The following is a 19215-nucleotide window of genomic DNA, read 5'->3' as shown; positions in this document are numbered from 1 at the left end:
TCATGAATTTTACCTTTTACGACATTCATTAGAAATTTAAAGTCCCTATTTTACCCCCTTCGGACTTTTAACACACCAAAATATTTAAGCCCATTCTATAAGTATTTATTATTAGAATATACTAGTGGTCCGCCTTGGGTTCTCCTGTAGTACATGTTTACGTTTTCTCTCCACAAGAACCATCCTCGTACTTCAAGGAATATTATAAAAAAAATAACGAAATCGGTTCAGCCGTTCTCGAGTTATGCGCTTACCAACACTTTTTACGATTCATTTATATAACACTTCCGAAACGGTTTGACCGATTCTCATGACATTGTGTGCATATTTGGTAGGTCTGAGAATCCAACAACATCTATATGTAGGTATCCACGTAACTAATAAGAGAAAGGCAGGACAACGTTTTCCGGGATAGCTAGTTATATTAAAAACAAGAACATTATTACAAGTATGTAATAATGTTCTTGTTTTTAATATAAGGCGAAGCCGCGGGCGGAACCTAGTAGGTTTCCGCCCGCGGCTTCGCCCGCGCAGTCAAAGAAAAACCCGCATAGTTTCCGTTCCCGTGGGACTTCCGGAATTGCGTCATTTTCCAGGGATAAAAAGTAGCTTATATCACCTATATCAAAATACACAATTCCCATCCTTTGTGCAAAATTAATACAAATGTTTACACAAAATACACTTTATTTATAAAACTCTTATTACATGAGACTTAAACAAAGAAAAGATTCCCATAGTGCTGGCTATCGTCTTCAGATGCCTTGTTGATGTTGCTCGTCAGTTCACACGATGTATAGTGCTCGGGTTTCAGATCTGAAATATATAGTGTTTAACAATAGCTTTCTTTTGTGGGAAAGATCTAAATGTTTTGGGTATAGATTTTGTATGTTTATACAGTGTATGTCCACCTGTCATCTTTATATCTGGAGAGGTGTCCTGCCCATTTCCACTTTTGTTTTAAACTGAAATTATACCATACCACTAAATGGCAGGGCCCAATCGGCAAAAGGAAAGTGGGAAGGCAGAAGAAGAGGTGGGTGGACGACATAGAGAAAATAGCAGGAAAAAACTGGATGCGTATGGCCCAAGATGGGGATCTTTGGTACAAGATGGAGGAGGCTTTTACCCATAAGGGGCCACCTAACAAGGAATAGATAAATAAAAATAAAAATAAAAATATATACTTATTATAAAAGGAAAAAAAAATAACTGAAATGTAATATGTATAATTATGTATTTATTAATAATTGTAAGGTGGAAATAAATAAAGCTTATTATTATTATACAGTGTGGAAATTTTCGATGGGCCCTTGAAATGCTGCATAGCAAATTTGCTGAAAGGAAACATTCCTTTACTTTTAAAAGAAAATATAAGTGCATTCAAAGATTTTAGAAAATTCACCTCCTCAACCGGGAATCGAAGTAGCTAAACATTTAAAAACATAAATTGTTCAAAACTTGACATTGGCAGAATCCGTCCTCACTGGGATCGGGAGTGCCACTTAAGAAAAATAAGAAGAAAAGAAGAATTCAGTTCTATCCTTAAAACTATTGTTTTCATGTCCATCAGTTGTAAAGTTACCAAGCTATATTACTATTTAAATGAAGACAAAAACATACCTTTGCTCTTTTCAGACTTCATAATATCCTTTCCATTTCGCCAGTCAAACCTGACCCTCCAGTTCGGTTGTAACAGTATTGGAATCACCAACTTCGTAAGGGTCTTGGTGGTGGTTGAAGGTGTCGTGGTTTCCTGGTAGTGGAGACGGGTCAGTTTTATGAGATACCGGGTTGACAGGGTGGAGACTGTAGTTCTGGGTGATTTGGTTCTACCTAGAAAGAAGTAGAGATTATTGTAATGATGATGATTAAGTCTATCGGTCTGGTCTTAGCTGTGATTAGGAAGAAATTTCGTATGAAACATGTTTAAAATGAATAGGCGGGTCCACACAGAGCGAGCGGCCTCAGGAACAATTATTGCTGCGCGAAGCAGCTCGGTCAGTGTGGACGTGTTTCAGCCTAGGAAAACAACATGTGCTGTCATTTAAGTACAAATAATATGTAAACGTTTCTTCTTTCTCTCATTTTCCTCGGCTTGCTCACAAAGACGCGACTAATGTTCAACGGTTTTTTTAAACAACGCGATTTATATAAATACTAGAAAATATAGAGGATACATTCCTACACATATAGTATACAAAAATTTTGGTCTATGTTATAAATAAAATAAAATAAATAAAATATCCTTTATTGAATTATTATGTACATTAATGGACGACTAAGATCCGTTAGGCAAAAATAAAAATACAAGAGTTACATTACATTACACAGTTATTGAATTAACACAAAAAAGTATCAATTTAGAAATCCATACTAATATTATAAATGCGAAAGTAACTCTGTCTGTCTGTCTGTTACTCAATCACGCCTAAACTACTGAACCAATTTGCATGAAATTTGGTATAAAGATATTTTGATACCCGAGAAAGGACATAGGCTACCTTTTATTGCGAAATATGTACCACGGGCGAAGCCGGGGCGGACCTCTAGTTATAAATATTAACGCAGAAGCCGGGCATAAAATGCAAAGATGCTGCTACCAATTGTGCTGTTATATCAGCTAGTAGGTCACTTGATGGTAAGCAATCACGGACCTTGTAAATTTATTATGAGCAAATGTATTTCTACCTTTCAAGGGGTAAGGGATAAGGAAGGATTGATGGCGGTGATAAAGGAAAGGTCTGGGAAGGGTGAGGAAGCGTGTTTGTATACTAGTTACCGCAGAATCAAAATACTATTATTTAAAGTTCTGTATTTACCGATCTTTTAGAGCGATTCTGCACTATATACTGAAATAAAATGCATGGCTTTAAGAATTAAATATGTCAAGGGCATGAACTGAAGTATTTGTAAATAACTTCGAGGGTTATCGAATTTCACAATTATCAGTAAATCATGAAAGTAAAACAATGAAACGTGATATTATTATATATAATGTATAATATCTTATATATAAAATTCTCGTGTCACAATGTTAGTCTGCATACTCCTCCGAAACGGGTGGACCGATTCTCATGAAATTTTCTGTGCATATCGGGTAAGTCTGAGAATCGGCCAACATTTATTTTTCATATGTACCACGGGCGAAGCCGGGGCGGACCGCTAGTTATAATATATTATTATACCGTAATTATGGTTACATATCACGAACATAAGCCTAGTCGAATAGACAAATATATTATGAATTTGATTGAAAATAGAATCCATTGTGTATCCTTTGGAATAATACAAAATAATAAAAATTCAATACAAAAGTAATAATTATAAAAATAGAAGGTGTATTCGGTAAATCTATTCTTAAAACAAAAGGATATTGAAATGAAGGTATTGTATCATACAGTTTAATTAAATATAATGCTTAAATATTATATTGTTAGAACTGTAATGGTGCATTCACACAATCGCACCAGGAGCGAGGCGAGCAGCGAACCGAATAACGAAGATGAATTAGTAAACAGTACACTCGCTATCCTCTTTAAGATTCGAAGAATGATATAAGTATTAAAAAGGTTGTATGTCATCTTACTTTGATATCTAATTGTGTTTGCGTTAGTGTGTATTGAAGCCCTTAGCTACATTTTATATCAGTCGGTCTCTTTCTCGCTCACAAAAGTTGAATCAAATCATCTTACTTTGTAGTCTAAGCGCGTGTGCGTTAATGTGCTATTTTTGAAGATCGAATGTTGTGTTGGTAATCTATTAGCTTATAATGTCATTGATGAACAGTGGTTCTCGTTGACACTTATATACAAATGTTTCGTCGAATATCGTTGAGCCTCTAGGCGAATATCGAAGACGAATGTGTAGATACACCATAAAAATATAAGGTAAGGTCCGAAGCAATATTTTCCTAAGAGATGAATTTTAATTAGTATGAATTTATTCAGTCCGAGTGTAATCTGATGTATGCTTTGATTACGGATGTTTAATAATAGTTGGAATACCTTTGGATATGTTTTTATACCTTAATTAATTTTCTGTGTTGGGTATTGAAAGAAGAAAGAAAGAAAGAAATTTAAATGACATCTGTAGGTCTCCCGGTTCCTAATAGGGAAGCGCGTACCATCTTAGACCACATCTTTGCTTTCCATCAGGCGAGATTGTGGTCAAGCGTTTCCCTACATATCTACAAAAAAAGGTTTTGATATAAAATAATCTGTCTCTACATTTGAAATCCTTAAGTCACAATAATTAGTATTAAACTAATCAGCCGGTGCATAGGTACATTAAATTGTTGAGACTACCTTATATTATAAGTACATATTTTATGTTTTAAATGTATGTATTCATTATACTTTTTAACTAAATATTAATACTATTATAAAGACGAAAGTTTGTATGGATGTTTGTTACTCTTTCACGTAAAAACTACTGAACCGATTACAATGAAATTTAGCACACATATAGAGGGTAACTTGGATTAACACATAGGATAGGTTTTATCCCGGAAATCCCACGGGAACGGGAACTATGCGGGTTTTCCTTTGAAAACGCGGGCGAAGCCGCGGGCGGAAATTAGTATTACTATAGATTCGGCACGTGTAAAATCTCTAATAATAATAGAGCCTTGTGAACCGATATATTATAATATTAATTAATGTTGATATTTATTCGTTATTTGTAATAAGTATACGGTATGATAGAAAAAATATACGAACAAATACATATAGAAGAAAATTATGAAGAGAAACAAACAACAAAGTATATGAAGGGAAAATTTATGAGAATATTTACTTAAACCTTTATTTTCTTTGTATTAATTATATATATTTAGAAATTAAAGTCATTTAACGGATTTTAAACGTTTTCTTTAACCCGATCCGTATCTCCCCGTGACCATACTCGCTGTAAAGTGTACGAAACATCTAATTTGAAAATATAATGAATAAATCACGTTAAACACCGTTAAAAACACATTAAAAACGAAATCTATGGTTAAGACTCACCAGTTCGTCCCAATCTTCTTATTTTCACAGGTCGTTTTATAGCCTTTACTATATTGTTCCAAGCGTTGTTTACTGAAGTCTGTAAAATACATATCCTTTTAATCCATACTAATATTATAAATGCGAAAGTAACTCTGTCTGTCTGTCTGTTACTCAATCACGCCTAAACTACTGAACCAATTTGCATGAAATTTGGTATGGAGATATTTTGATACCTGAGAAAGGACATAGGCTACCTTTTATTGCGAACTATGTACCACGGACGAAGCCGGGGCGGACCTCTAGTTTCTAATATATCACTTAATTATGATTATAATATAACGTATTCTAGGAAGGCTTTTCAATCCACACATTCATGAATTACTCGCAAAATAACTATATTTCGTAAATAAGTATTTAAATCAATCGATATTTTAATAAATCGTTCTTTGATATTAATATATATATATTTTACTACCGGTCCGCCCCGGCTTCGCCCGTGGTACATATGAAAAATAGATGTTGGCCGATTCTCAGACTTACCCGATATGCACAGAAAATTTCATGAGAATCGGTCCACCTGTTTCGGAGGAGTATGCAGACTAACATTGTGACACGAGAATTTTATATATAAGACTAGCGGTCCGCCCAGGCTTCGCCCGTGGTACATATGAAAAATAGATGTTGGCCGATTCTCAGACTTACCCGATATGCACAGAAAATTTCATGAGAATCGGTCCACCCGTTTCGGAGGAGTATGCAGACTAACATTGTGACACGAGAATTATAAGAAAGATTATACCTGAATCTGTAAGACAATTTGTTATACAATAATTGAAATTGAGATATTATCAAAATATTAATTTATCTATAGAATCAATCGCAACGTCGACTAGAAGCGTCATACGTCTGAGAAAATAAGTAAAAGTTGCGGAAATAAATCGTGTAGATTTTGAAATCGCTAAAGTTATCCTTGATATGTAAGTCCTCAAGAGGGGGGTGAGGTGACGGAGTAGGGGGGGGGGGTGGCAAATGACCTTTTTTTTAGATTTTTGCTCTTAATTCGAAAACGATTTTCAAAACTACACTAATTAATTATTATTTCCCCTAATGGTCAATTTTCGGCTTAATTTTTTCGGGCTACTAGAAAATCGTCAACACGAAAAGTGTCACTTGTCGATAATATTAATCTGTTTATCTATACTAATATCATGGACGTATAAAAAAAGACGGACGCCGTATTACGAACAAAAAACGTGAAGCCACCATAGTAAGCTAGCGATCGTGTAAAGACAATAAACACGCACACATTCTCACCATAGTAAGCTAGTCGGCCGCCATTACGTCGTGAACTACCGACTGATTAACTGCGTCACTGTTTCACAAAAAATATTTAAAATGCCGTCTCGCGTGGTTAAATGGTGTCGCAACAGTACAATTTTAAATAACAAATCACAAGGGATTACATTCCACAGGGAAGCAAGTTATTTCTTTTATGTTTTAATGACAAAATTATTACGGCAAAATTTATAGAAAAAAATACAGCCGCCATTGTCATCAAGACAACTGTTGCCATGGCAACATGGCACACACACATGGATGTTTCGCCGCCATTACTAGGCTTCACTCAATGTTTAGGCGATATACCGTCCGTCTTTTTTTATACGTCCATGACTAATATTATAAAGAGGAAAGGTTTGTATGTATGTATGTATGTATGGTTTTCACACATAAACCGGACCGATTTTGGACCGATTTTGATGAAATTTGGCACAGATAATCTTTAGACGCTGAGAAAGAACATAGGCTACCTTTTATTGCGAAATATGTACCACGGGCGAAGCCGGGGCGGACCGCTAGTTACGTTATAAGTTTATAACACCCTTATCATTTACACAATTATTATTACATACCCCAACATCAGACGGTATATTAGATATATACTCATGCATGTCACTGTTCACTGTATTTAGTATCACTAATAATATAATGAACGTCACAACTCGTAGGAAGTTCATTTCTAACTCATTTCAATCGACAGTCGACTTAACAATAACGTTTCTTAAATTAAATATTTATACTTAGCTTGTTACATTTAGTGATTCATTGAATGATGATGTGATTTATTAGGAAAATCTTTTGCAGGTGGTATTTATTTTGGTTAAGAATTATTATTAGTAGAGCTTTGGAGTAAGCTTACTACTTACTACTTATTTTATAAGTAAACTAGCGGTCCGCCCCGGCTTCGGCCGTGGTACATATGAAAAATAGATGTTGGCCGATTCTCAGACTTACCCGATATGCACAGAAAATTTCATGAGAATCGGTCCACCCGTTTCGGAGGAGTATGCAGACTAACATTGTGACACGAGAATTTTATATATAAGAAGATGCTACTTTCAGGGATTGTACCTAATGCTTTGTAGAATTTCTTAAATATTTTTATTTTCTGGGTCCTATATAATAAATAAATACTTAAATTTATTCACATGAATTGTTGATACGTGGAGGTATGTCTATTTTTTTCAAGCAAACAATAATATTACCTATAGGAAAAGTTCATTAATTTAATATTTATATAATATATATAGGGTGTCCCAGAAGTCGACGTCAAGCCGAAATTTTCTGACAGGTAATGCCACACCAGTTATCAGAAAATTAAAAAAAAAAATAAGTCATGTATTTTTGAAGTTATGAGTTTTTTTTTAATTCCAGAAAATGTATTTACATTTTCGGTATTACATAGTATTTATCTATATTTTAATAACATAATCCTTCCGACTGCATAGAACGGAATAAAATGATAATAAAAATATATTTGTGAAAAATACGGCGACATAAATAGAATGTTAACAGAGCAATAAAACTATATCTTTATATTGTGTTTTGTTATATTTATTTGCTTTGAAATGAATAAAAACGCTTGCAGTTATACAGGCTTGGCTTATCTTAGTTTGTGATATTTATATTGTATGGTAGATTGTATTAAAATATGTAAGGGCAGTTTCATCATTCATTGATAGCTTTATTTCACGCTTAAAATATTGTCATAAATTCTTACATTTCTTTAACACTGACATACAAGCTTAACAGATCAGCCCCCCTAGTCAAGTGGCTTTCTGTTAGCGTAGCGTTCAATAGAATAGACTACGAATGTATGAGATTGACGTAACCTGTAGATACGTTTATCTACAGCCTACGTCAATCTCATACATTCTTAGTCTATTCTATTGAACGCTACGCTAACAGAAAGCCACTTGACTAGGGGGGCAGAGGTTAGTTCAGAAACCAGCTTCACATATTATAAGAATTTAAACTTATTAATAGGTACAATTACATACCTACTGTATATATATGTTTATAAAATGCTTGTATTACACACGTTAATGCTCATCTGAAACAGCTTGAACAATTTTCATGCAATTTTTGTCAAGTTTTATATTGTTATTATATTACTGTGAGCTGTAGGTAGTAGTAGTAGGTAGGTCAGCATTTTTATAAAAACTATCGTGCTCCCTCTATAAGATTATTTACTATGTTTATTACTCGCCTTAAAAAAGAACTTTCGAGTTTCGATTGTTGGCTATTACTTTATCGAAATGAAATTACTTTTCAATATCCATACAATTATAAATACGTTACTTCAAGTTAAACAAACCATACAGTCATATTCCTAATGACACAGAATATCACAAAGTACGGTACACAATGACTGCTTCAAGCACTTAATGCTCAACATTATAGCGACATGATAAATATCTTTAGCTGTATTCACGACATTGTTGTGCACAGAGTAATGCGGATTCAGAGAATTGTAGATAAGATTAAAAATATAAGAGGTTTCTTGTATTGAAATGTACTAGTGCAGCCACTGTGGTTTCACTCGACGACAAAACAATGGTTAAGAATTTTCGTCTTCTATTTTTTACAAATATTAAGTTAATTTGTAAAATTTCGTATTTGTAATATGGATATTGGTTTTAAAATTTAGGTAATGTTATTTTTATTTGTTTAAGAGGTTTTCAACGATTAATTAAAAACACGAATCATATTTATTGAAGCTTACATATGGAATAAATAATATAACAGTTAAAGCATGCGGATTATTTTGCAAGACTTGTTACAAGCAACTAAATAAATTATATTGAACGGATTAAATGTACTGTATGTATGCATAAACAAGATATTATATATATATATATATATCTTGTTTATGCAAATAAATAAAGAAAAAATAAATTGATTGCTCTACATCCAAGTTAATCTTTATAAATCGCTACGAAAATGCCACTTTGACTAATGGCTTCTATATGTTCATGTGCCTTAACGGGGATTAAATAATTCCGATATTGTGTCACAATAAAAACACATTTGATGAATTAATAAACAGTTTTTTTTCATCCAAATATACCTTCGAGCTTTCCACCTACGACTTCGCGCGTGTATCAAAACCCGCATAGTTCCCGTTTCCGTGAGATTTCCGGGATGAAACCTCACGGAAATCTATGTTCTTTTTCAGATATCAAACTATCTTACTTCTAAATTTCATTTCAATCGGTTCAGAAAGAAGTGAGAGAGACAGTTAGTTACTTTCGCGTTTATGTTAGCTAGAACTCTTCATTGTCATCTTAATTTTGTTCTTATTGCTATTTTATTAAAGACTAGCGGTCCGCCCCGGCTTCGCCCGTGGTACATATTTACGTTTTCTCTACATAAGAACCATCCTCGTACTTCAAGGAATATAAAAAAAAAAGAATTATCGAAATCGGTTTAGCCGTTCTCGAGTTATGCGCTTACCAACACATTTTGCGATTCATTTTTATATATAAGAAGATTAATAAGTCACCATGCTGGCAGAATGCACTGGTAGACGTCACAATATGTCGACAAACTTTTTGGTTCGTGTTACTTGATCAGCCTTCTGTGTTCTGCTCGACCAAGATTTTTTTTGTTTTAGCTCATAAAATATAAATCTTAAATATATTCAAAATACATTAAAATTAGGTTAAAAAATATGACCGTGCTACTTTCACAAAGGCTTCACAAAGGTCACGGATGACTGACGAAAAGGATTGACTTTCTGGTACATTACATTGGTGAAAAACCGCCGGCTTTCCCTTCCACGAATAAAAGCTTTTCCGTTCAAGAGTCTCCTTCAAAAGTGAGAGTCACCTCCCTACTAGTTAGGGCCGACTTGGTGTTAGGGTGGGGGTACACTGATATATTTATCGATTCAATTGAACAAGAATTTTTAATAGTAATGATAAATCAGTTATTTATTTAAAGCTTATCTAGGAAGAATATAATATTATGCATGCAATTTAACAAATAATTTGGGATATCGTGAATTTATTGCTGTATTAAACATAATATATCTATTGAAAAAGATGCATTTTTATACTAATAGAAAACTTATTTAAACGAATTAATCAATTTTGGGACTCGAACCTCCCTTCACGCCAATCCAGGGCGGACGCTTGACCAACTCAGCCACCTGTGGCTGTGACCCCCGAGAGCGATCGAATTTATTTTATTCTTGCAGTTTTATGTGTTTAAGGTAGATAGTTTCCAACAAATTACCCAGTGTGCCACACACCCGTGACTCGGCAACATAACTTCGGCAACGACTTCTGAACTCAACCGCGTCACTAGTAAGTGCTTGATTTCAAACTCAACGTGTGCGACTTTGCCTTTTAAACATTTGCATCGGTTTTGAGTATGTTATTTTTTGAGAGAAATTGAGAGGGAATGTTCTTAATAATTATAAAAGTTTCTAAAATGAGATAGAATGAAGGAAAATACAATTAAAAAAGAAAATTAAATAAAAATCAGTGCAGATGGCGCCACGACCTTTATGGCATCGTCATTTTTTCACACTGGATTTAATACTGCTTTAAGACGTCATGGTTACCACTCTGTTAAGCTGATGATAGTGACTAAATTCTCATAATTATAAAACAAGTTTCAAACTATTACTATTGACATTTAATAAAATTTCATTATAAGTAAGTTTTTTCAATTAATTATTATGTATGGAAGTTTGTTACTCTTTCACGTAAAAACTACTGAACCGATTACAATGAAATTTTGCACACATATAGAAGGTAACTTGGATTAACACATAGGATAGTTTTTATCCCGGAAATCCCACGGGAACGGGAACTATGCGGGTTTTCCTTTGCAAACGCGGGCGAAGCCGCGGGCGGAAATCTAGTTAATTATAAATGAAGCTACACTAATTATCCTTTATTCATATAAATGTATGTGTGAATGTGATAATGTAAGAGTGAGACAGAAATACATTTCACACCATCATACATAATAACAAAAAGCAATACTTAAATGAATTCGCAGAAACTAGTTTTACATTACCTAGCACCACGTTGAATTATTATCTTAATCCATTTTCCAATTCGTTACTTTACAAAGAAAACTGTAAAATGTAAAGAATTTTTATGTTTTTCACAGAAATCAAGCTTACGTAAGTTTAGCCCGCCTTCTGTGCGCCCACATTTTGCACGTGTTTTTATTCTAAGGAAAATTAAAAATATAGTAAGATTTAATTTTATTGTTGTATTTACTGTCCTGTCTTCGTGTGAACTGATACATTTCTATTTCTATTTATAGAGATTACGTACATGATTATTGATTAATAAACATTTCATACAAAAGCTACAAACTTATGTCTGCATCTTGTCAATTATCATGATTTCTATAATTATCATATTTTGTGTCTTCACGATAAAATTCACGTCTGCTGTGTGTGCAATGTGGATACGCGAGTGTGTATGTGTGCGTGTGTGTGTCAATGTGTATAAGAAGCAGAGAGAGAGAAAAAAGAGAGAATAGAATGCTTATGTCACAATATGTGTAATGGTACGGGAGCCAGGTGCAAATTTGGTTAATTATTTCCTCTCAAGAGATAATTCGTCAGACGCCTCAGAGTATAGTACTTATTATAAAGCCTCGTGAACGTCAGCTGGCGCTCGGTTGGGGGGGTGAGCAGTTGTAACCTCCCACGCACGTAGGAAAAAAAATACATTCATTCATTCATTTCCTCTCAGCTAAAAATTTGTCAAATTGTAGCTTACCCAATATCTCAACGAAAAAAAATAATCAGCTGGTTACAACATGGTGTATTATACGTCAGCTGGTGTCTCGAACATGAAAGTTAAATTTAAAGAAAAATTTATTTCCCGTGATTTCCTCTCAAACAAAAATTTACCTGATGATAGCTTATATGTATCTGTGGATACATATATAGGTCAGCTGGCTGTATCTTGGTGAAAAAACCGTCAGCTGATACGGGAGGGTACAACCGCTCTTCCCCCCAACCGAGCTCCAGCTGACGTTCACGAGGCTTCATAATACTATACTTTGATGCATTTTACTAATTATTACGGCTTGAGAGGAACTTGGTCATAAAATCTGTTCCTGGCTCCCGTACCATAACTACCAAGGTAACTACTTATGTCTAAATGCAGCATGCGAAAGAACCGTTATTGAGATATTATATTCTTATTATTTGAAAATATATACAAGAAAATTGCAAAACGCAAATTCCCCGTGTTTCTGCAAACTGTGACCTAAAAGGTTGTTTAAAGTTTGAAAGTTAGACGTTCAGCTTTAATTGGTTTCACTTGCAAGTTAATTGATTTTCTAGTTAGCGCTTAATAAGAAACTTTCAGACTTTAACGCGTAACCACGTCTTTAGTTTGGTTGTGAAATTAATTTAGTATTTGTTGTAGTTCATTGTGAATATTATTTACTTTGTAATTTTATTTTTAATATTGTAATAAGGTATGTTATAACCGCTCTTTTAATACCTACTTAAATAATTACTGATTTTTATCTAGCTTACCCATTCGCGTATTAAATGGTAAACTTTAGTAAAGTTTTCATTTTCGGTTTTGTGTAAACCATGCAAAGAACAAACATAATATGTATATTATAATTATTATTTTATTATACCTACAACATTATAATTACTCATTTTGAATAAAAACAAAAGATTATCAACGCAAAACAGTAAAAAAATGCACTTCAATGTTAGAATCTCCGCTGTTTTTATATGTCTACGTTATAAATAGCCTCCTCTTTAATAATCTATGCGGTCAAAACTTATTTCACTCTATTTAAAATGCATCTTTGCACTCAGAAGCCGAGAGGAAGTGTTCACTGTTTCAATATGTTCCATAATTAGTTAACAGACAGACAGATACACTGGAATCCACTTGGTTGTGTGAATATTTTATAGCAGCCCTTGGTCGGCAGTGTGGAGATATGTATCGATTGATTATTTTTAGTGTTAGTTTTGTTGGTAAGTTTGTGTGGAATTTAGGAGCTTTTGATATGGTTATACTATGGAAAAAATCTGTTTTATTGTATCAATCTGTGTGTTAAAGTTTGTGGGAATCTAGGAGCTTTTCAGAATATGCGATGGGAAAAAAGTTTCAGTTCTAGTCCTATTAATTGAATAATTAATATTGTATCAATCTATATGTTTAAGTTTGTGCGTTTAAATCTAGGAGTTTTTCAGGTAACCACCTGAAAAACTCCTTGATTTAAAACAATGCGACGAGAAAAAGTTCCAGGTTCAGTGCTATTAATTAAAGAAGAATTGTATAAATCACTACTATGTTCTTTATTTTTCTAAAAGAAATGATGACAGTGTTGTTTAGAAAAAATAATTACTAAAAATAACGCCACAGGCGTTTCTTTGTAAACAAGCAAACAACAAATAGCTAAACCGTAAACTATTAATCACAAAAGTAACGTTTTCCTCATTCTTCTATTCCCTATATCCATCTCTATTTATTGCCTGTGTGAGAGAGGGACAGAAAACAGTGTCACTGACATCGACCATTGATTTATTATTACGATATAAGGTGGTTTGATAAAATGGACTCGATAACTGTTTATGGCATTTTGTTATTTTATATAACACTAGTTATTTTACCCGGTTACACCCGTTTTGTCTTTTCTGAGACTACACAATATGAATATCCTTTATATATAGTAAGTAATATCTACACTCTACGCTTCTAAAAATTCTCTCACTTCTAAGAAAAGGTTTTCGGAGTCGGAGTTTCTTGCCGGTTCTTCTCCATAGATACTGCTTTCTGAATCAGAAGTAAATGTTAAAAATGTTTTGACAATTCAAAAGTACTTCTAGAAGAAGTCTAATTGAATAAATAAATGTTTGAGTTTGAGTATATTTAAGTGGTGAATTAACTGAAAAGTACTAAGCCGAATTTGATATCTTTATTAGCAGTGTGAAAGCGCTGGGTTATGTGTTAGCTGCTAAATCTAAGCAAAATATAATATGTTTTAAGCAAGAATATAAACAACGATGGGTAATGTATAAATTGCTCTTTCAATCACTTCCAAACATTTTATATTTGAAATATTGATATATCTTTCTCAAAATTGTTTAAGGTCAGCCTTTTAAACCTTGTCATATTAATTTACTCTGAGAATCGAACCCAGAAACTCTTCTTCTTCTTTGTCGATTCACTCTTGGCAGAGTGGTCGTGGTCACGTTGAGACGTCCACATCGGTGGTAGAGGCGGACACAGCTTTCCGCACGATCTCCCGCCATCTCTTCCTGTTACTAGACTGTCTGGCACAGTCTGATACGCGAATTCCTACAGCAGATTTCACTTGGTCGGTCCAGCGCATTGGTGACCTGCCGCGTGACCTGATTCCTGATTCCAGAAACTCTAGGTTCATTATATTAACCACTGCACCGAAGACTAATACCAAGGTGATACTAGGACATAGTCAAGTGAAGCAATGACGTGTGACATTACGTTGTTAGATAGACTGTGGAATACACTTGCTTGACACTAATGTATGGCCGCTAAAATGGCGTCGTAAAGAAATTTTATATTGCATTTTAGTACGGTCAAATGTTTATAAAAGTACGTAAAATGTACAAGTGTTGGTAAAAAACAATAGAACTTAGAAATTCAACGCCGCAATGCAATTTCCGCATATTATTAGGTACCTATACCTATTGATTAAGATATTTTTATAAATATAGAGCCTATATGGCACATCAATTTTAACAAACAGGCAGACGATATTATAAATTACTCCATATACCAGGAGGGTTACCATAAAAGCAGTATTATTTCCAGTATGAAAGTGGCGGCGCTAGACGTCGAATATACCTCCGTCATTTTTCTTCTCTAGAATTAATTCTGCGTTAAAACATCATGGTATCTATCAGGTATATACCACAGACTCCGGTTAGTATACTGACGTGCATTGTCCCCTAGGTTCTATGCTCACGCGTGTTAGTTTGTTTATTAATCCTTCAGGCAAAAACTGCTGAACCGATTTTCATGAAATTTGGCATATAGAGGCGAAATGGGAGCTATGTGGATTTTCCTTTGGGCGCAGCTGCGGACGAAAAGCCTTGTTGTGTATAATTATAATAATTTCTTATCGCTAGTTTCATAGCCACAAGTCACAACTACATTTCAGCATGATTACGCATTAGCATGTCGAGCACATGTCGGGTGCAGGCAAACACGTTCGACACCGTAATCTTGCGTCTGATGGACTTGGGCCTGTGATAGGTAATGTATTATTATATCTATATATCAGATGTACTAGCTTTCCGTCTTCGGCTTGATCGGAGAAATTTCATCCGAACTTTGTACACTTATCAAGGATCTGTATTATAATAAAATACAATAATTTCACGAGTTTAAGCGTAGCTATTAGTTTTTTTTTATAACTATATTATTTATTATGGGCTATAGCGGCGAATTTACAAAAATATTTTCACGTTTTCCTTCATTTGAAAACGAAGAATACTGTACAAAATGTCTCTTGAAATGTAATTAATTTATGAATAATTTTAACAGCCTCATTATTAAAATATTTTAAACTAAAAGCTAAGCCCAGAGCCAATCATTTCTTTTATTCAATTATCAACTCCTAAAGGACTGCAATAGAGAATGAAACTTCCGTCGTTTTCCCGAGTGAAACCAAAGCACAGTTAATATCAGTAAAAACAAATAAAAACCCGTAATGGCTTCGAAATCCCATTATCCATACAGACAACAGAATTTCTGTCCTAAACACACAAACAAACAACAAGTTCAGTCAAAAGATACTAGATATTTGTTTATTCGATCGATTTTCGATTTGAACAATGTGTTTTTAGTGTATTTGGTGGCTTCTATTTAATAATACTCTACCTTTATGGAATAAGAATATTTGACAAGGATATTTCACTTCTATACGGTTGTAGAAAAAAAAATGCTTTTAAAAAATGTCTTTATTTACAAAGTAAGTGTCATGGCGAACATTGTTTTACCCACAGGTTTTACCATTTCACTAATTATAAGTAGATATAAAATATAATTTTCGATTTTCAGAGCTAGTGAATACAAAAAAGCACGTGTGCCAAGCACACAGAAGTTTAACTTAAAAAAAACATAAAAATATTAAAGAAAAATCTTCATGATTGATCAAACTGTTTCGGAGAAGCTTTTCTATCGTACCTACTGTATATTGTACAGAATATATAAAACTAGATATCCGCCCGCGGCTTCGCCCGCGTTTTCAAAGGAAAACCCGCATAGTTCCCGTTCCCGTGGGATTTCTGGGATAAAACCTATCCTATGTGTTAATCCAAGTTACCCTCTATATGTGTGCCAAATTTCATTGTAATCGGTTCAGTAGTTTTTACGTGAAAGAGTAACAAACATCCATACATCCATACATCCATACATCCTTACAAACTTTCGCCTTTATAATATAATATTAGAATATGTATTAGATATTAGATATTAGATAAGAAATATTAGATATTAGATGTAATTGCAAACTGAGACATTTTTTTTCAACGAGTCTTTTCATTAACAGTTGGTATAGAAAAGCTACAAATACCTAAGCTTACTTTGCTAACAGAAATACTCTATTGGATTAAGAAATCAGGTCAGTAAGTTTCCCAGATAATCCACTACAAATAATAATTTAATATTGGTAAAATGATAAATAAAGATGAAGAAATATAACGCTTTTAACTATATTAAAATCGATATGTATGAAACAAAATTGCTTTAGTTCAAAGATCTTAAGAAGGGCTGAATCCAACACTTTTTACTTTTAATTTATTGAATAAAGCAAGACAGATGTTTCATCACACAAGACAGAGTTTATTCATCAGTTTATTCATCTAATTTATAAAATTCTCGAGTCGCTGTGTTTGAAGGTAAACTCCTCCGAAACAGCTTGTGAGATTATCATGAAATTTTGTGTGCATATCGGGAAGGTCGTGTAGGTTTTGCCTACATCGATATATTAAACTTTTTCAAAATCGCATCGCAATTTATATTGCACAAGCTGTGCTCCGCGGTTTTACCTTCAGTGCTTCGCTCCTGTTGGTCTTAGCGAGATGATATCCTTCCTCGATAAATGGGCTATATAACATCGAAAGAGTTTTTCAAATCGGACCAGTAGTTCTCGAGATTAGCTCGTTCAAACAAACAAACAAATATTCAGCTTTATAATATTACGTATAGATAAGTTGATTAACAAAACACCTTTAAATATAAAACAGTCCACACACATGTAGATTGCATATTGCATATCACAGAAACATTTTCAATTTCCCGTCCATCAGGAAAAAAAAAACGAAAAAATACCTAAAAAAGAGTCGCATAATCGGATGAAGTTTTAACAGGGGGTCCTAAACAAACGTGTGCTAATTCGATTCGCTAACAATACTTTATCCGGGTTTGTTTGTTTAATTTGAAGGATTATTTGCCCGGAAAAGATTAATTCGACGTCTAAACAAGGACGGATTATTGTATGGAGTTTCTTTTTGGTAAGCGTGCTAGGCTAGAGTTTGTGGGATTGGATGTGTTGATCTCGGGAAATACTGACTTTGATTGCTTTCAGATACCTACTGGTATGAGTAAGCAATGGTCGTTACATTTAAATTTTTCAAATACTTTTGGTTTAAACTCATAATTAATTATTTTGAATATTAAGGCAGTTTAACAGTTCGTTACAATTATTCGATTCATGAAAATAATATCGCTCTACAATAATTGTTCCGACATTAATAATTACTATTAAGGAACTTATGCAGATGCCAAAATTGCCGATTGCCTATGACCGAAAAACATTATACATTATTATTATTTTAATCACATTACTGGAATACTACACACAAAGTACATAATATATTTCAAAATAAATCTATTTTATTACTTAATTTACCAAGTTGTCTACACAGAATTTCAATCATAATAATCCCAACCGTAATCAAGTACACAATAAAATTTACAACCGTACGAAATAAAATAAAATGGTCGTGAAAGCATTATCGTGTAATAAATGTTATTGAAACATAATATCTTAGTTCGAGAAATTTCGAGAAGCTTCTAGAAAATTCGAGAAACGTGAGTTAATCTTTTAAAGTTGGATTTTACATTAGATTAATATTATTTTGAGATTTACAATGTTGGTACGTTATTATAGTTATCCAGTTATCGTATACTAGCTGTGTTCCGCGGTTTTACCCGCAGTGCTCCGATCCTGTTGGTCTTGGCGTGATGATATTATATTATAGCCTATAGGCTATAGCTAGATAAATGGGCTATCTAACACCGAAACCATTTTACAGATCGGACCAGTAATTCCCGAGACTAGCGCGTTCAAACAAACAAACAAACAAACTCTTCAGCTTTATAATATTAGTATAGATTTACAATGTTGGTACGTTATAAGAGTTATTCAGTTATCGTATATAGGTAATATAGGAACCTTTGAAATGTATTACTGAGATTGATTTGATGATATGAACGTATTTTTATAATGGTATTAAAACTAGTTTTTCAACCGACTTCAAAAAAGGGAAAAGGTTCTCGATTCGAATATATTGCTTTTTTGGGTTTATTACCTCATAACTTTCACCTGGATGAACCAATTTTGATAATTACACCTATTTTTAAAGGTTGAATAAGGACTTGAGACTGACACGATTTCCTATATTTTGATTTATTTCCTATATTATAAATTTATTAGAAAACAATTACAGATTTCACATAACGTGATTCATAAAAAAACGAATAGAATATCCAATTTATGGCTTAGAAATTTCGAAAAGAGATAAATGCCGGCTCAAGTCGTAAAAAGACTATAAAGAAAATTAAATTCGATCTGCGTACCTTTTTAATGTGAACCTTTGGACGGTGATAAC

At 33.6% G+C, this 19215-nt stretch overlaps 1 protein-coding gene across 1 annotated transcript; it reads right to left on the bottom strand.

Moving 5' to 3' along the window:
• Nucleotides 1-715: 715 nt before the first annotated feature.
• LOC149906774 (uncharacterized) lies at nucleotides 716-7006 on the bottom strand. The gene is made up of 4 exons (XM_090105010.1): nucleotides 6902-7006; nucleotides 5010-5088; nucleotides 1624-1836; nucleotides 716-816 (listed from the first exon to the last, which is right to left on the bottom strand). The coding sequence occupies exons 1-4, from the start codon at nucleotides 7004-7006 to the stop codon at nucleotides 716-718; spliced, it is 498 nt and encodes a 165-aa protein (XP_089961136.1).
• Between the last annotated feature and the right edge of the window lie 12209 nt (nucleotides 7007-19215).

Source organism: Colias eurytheme, chromosome 8 (assembly GCF_061535395.1).
Source record: "Colias eurytheme isolate Ceu_HAF_F1 chromosome 8, ilColEury1 Martin Lab GWU primary, whole genome shotgun sequence".
Lineage (NCBI taxonomy): Eukaryota > Metazoa > Arthropoda > Insecta > Lepidoptera > Pieridae > Colias > Colias eurytheme.
The sequence above is the reverse complement of the archived record's forward strand: the minus strand, read 5'-3'. Positions and strand labels throughout refer to the sequence as shown.